Raw genomic sequence first — 2,119 nt, 5'->3', positions numbered from 1 at the left:
TGGTGCATAAAGATCATGTTCATCCTCGATTATCATATTGTGCATAATAATACATGCAGTCATTATGTCATGTAATACATGTTTTTTCTAAAAACGTGCTGATCCTGCCACAATTGCAAATTGTGATTGGAGAACTCCGAACGCACATTCTACATCTATTCTACATGCTTCCTGTTTCATGGCAAAATATTTTTTCTTCCTACCTTGTGGCTATTGGATTGTTTGTACAATAGTAGCCTATTTTGGATATATACCATCAGCTAAATAATAACCCATATTATACTCTTTTCCTTGAATAACATAGTAAGCGGGAGGAACAATACCTTGAGCTAGGTTAGAGAAAAGATTAGATGACTCCAGCACATTGATATCATTATTGGTGTATGGCATACCAAAATATGCGTGCCATATCCAAAGATCATAATTTGCCACAGCTTCAAAGATAATAGTTGGTGACCCACTACGTTCTGTGTATTGCCCAGACCATGCTGTTGGACAATTTTTCCATTTCCAATGCATACAATCAAGACTTCCTAACATTCCTGGAAAACCACGTTTTTTACCAATATAGAGTAGCCTAGCAATATCGTTAGCGTTAGGTGTTCGTAGATACCGCTCTGTGAATATCTCCACCATAGCACGACAAAATCTTGTCATACTTTCAATTTCTATTGACTCACCTATTTTAATGTATTCGTCCGTAGCATCAGCTGGTAGACCGTATGCCAACATGCGGAAAACAACTATTACTTTCTGTAATGGTGATAATCCCATTCTACCAAGTCCATCACTTCGTTGTTGGAAGTAATGGTCATGATCTTTCACTGCATCAACAATACGAATGAACAAACTTCTTGACATCCGATATCGACGACGAAACATATCTTCTCCAAAACGTGGATTATCGACAAAGTAATCTATGACCAAATTCTGATGCGCAGTTTCTCAATCGTGGTTGATCACTGCATGACCGGGAATCGAGCCACCATGGATCGGTTGGTAGTTTTATTGACGTAAATTGTTAGCGATGATCATGTTGTTGTTGATGTACTCACAAGTTATTTCTTCGGTTTCATCAATCTCTGTAATGATATTGGTCAGAAAATTATCATCATCCGAAGATGAAGATGATGATAAATATGATGGACCTCCAACATCAAAATTCATTTTTGGAGTAAGAAAAGAATGACTGAGGTATGCAGAAATGGAGAATAATAATTTTAACACAACAACGAATAATTGTGTGGATGTACCTAATCTAGTATGCTATTTATAAAACTTTGTTGAGCTGTGTATACGTTGGACAATGTGTAAAGCTGATCAGTTTTCAAAAAAATAATTCCCACTCGTACAAAGCTTTCACACAATTCCAGGAAAGATGAGCTGTGTATACGTTGGATAATGTGTAAAGCTGATCAGTTTTCAAAAAATGATTCCCACTCATATAAAGCTTTCACACAATTCAAGGAAAGTTGAGCTGTGTATACGTTGGACAATGTGTAAAGCTGATTAGTTTTCAAAAAATGATTCCCACTCGTACAAAGCTTTCACACAATTCAAGGAAAGCTGAGCTGTGTATACGTTGGATAATGTGTAAAGCTGATCAGTTTTCAAAAAATGATTCCCACTCGTACAAAGCTTTCACACAATTCAAGAAAAACTGAGCTGTGTATACGTTGGACAATGTGTAAAGATGATCAGTTTTTAAAAAATGATTCCCACCGATAACGTTGGACAATGTGTAAAGCTGATCAGTTTGTCCACAACAATTCAATTTCAAATGTTGACCACCGACAAATTCAAATTCAAACAAAAAAAAACAAATTTGGATTGGCTATAAATAACATTCACAGTTTCTACATCAAACCACCCAATTCGAAGCATTTCTTCAAAGTATTTCTAATCTCCAAACCAACCGCTTTTTATAAAAAAAATGTATGTTCGATCATCTGGATACACGGTTACTGAAGATGTGCTCCTTTGCCAAGTATTCTTGGATATTTCTCAAGACCCTAATATCGGTAGAAACCAGTCTCGAGATGCATTTTGGTCTCGTGTGGAGGACAGATACAATGAACTTCGAGACCAAAATTCTGATGTACGTAAGAGCCGATCAATT

At 36.4% G+C, this 2,119-nt stretch overlaps 1 protein-coding gene across 1 annotated transcript; it reads right to left on the bottom strand.

The window, feature by feature from the left end:
• On the bottom strand, positions 238-861 carry LOC109838669. Its single transcript, XM_020407092.1, has one exon. The coding sequence runs from the start codon at positions 859-861 to the stop codon at positions 238-240; it is 624 nt and encodes a 207-aa protein (XP_020262681.1).

This window comes from Asparagus officinalis, chromosome 4 (assembly GCF_001876935.1).
Source record: "Asparagus officinalis chromosome 4, Aspof.V1, whole genome shotgun sequence".
NCBI classification, from domain to species: domain Eukaryota; kingdom Viridiplantae; phylum Streptophyta; class Magnoliopsida; order Asparagales; family Asparagaceae; genus Asparagus; species Asparagus officinalis.
Note: the sequence above shows the minus strand (reverse complement) of the source record. Positions and strands in the feature narration are given on the sequence as shown.

Coding starts and splice junctions, on each gene's coding strand:
- LOC109838669 (XM_020407092.1), bottom strand. CDS start 861: ATGTCAAGAAGTTTGTTCATTCGTATTGTTGATGCAGTGAAAGATCAT.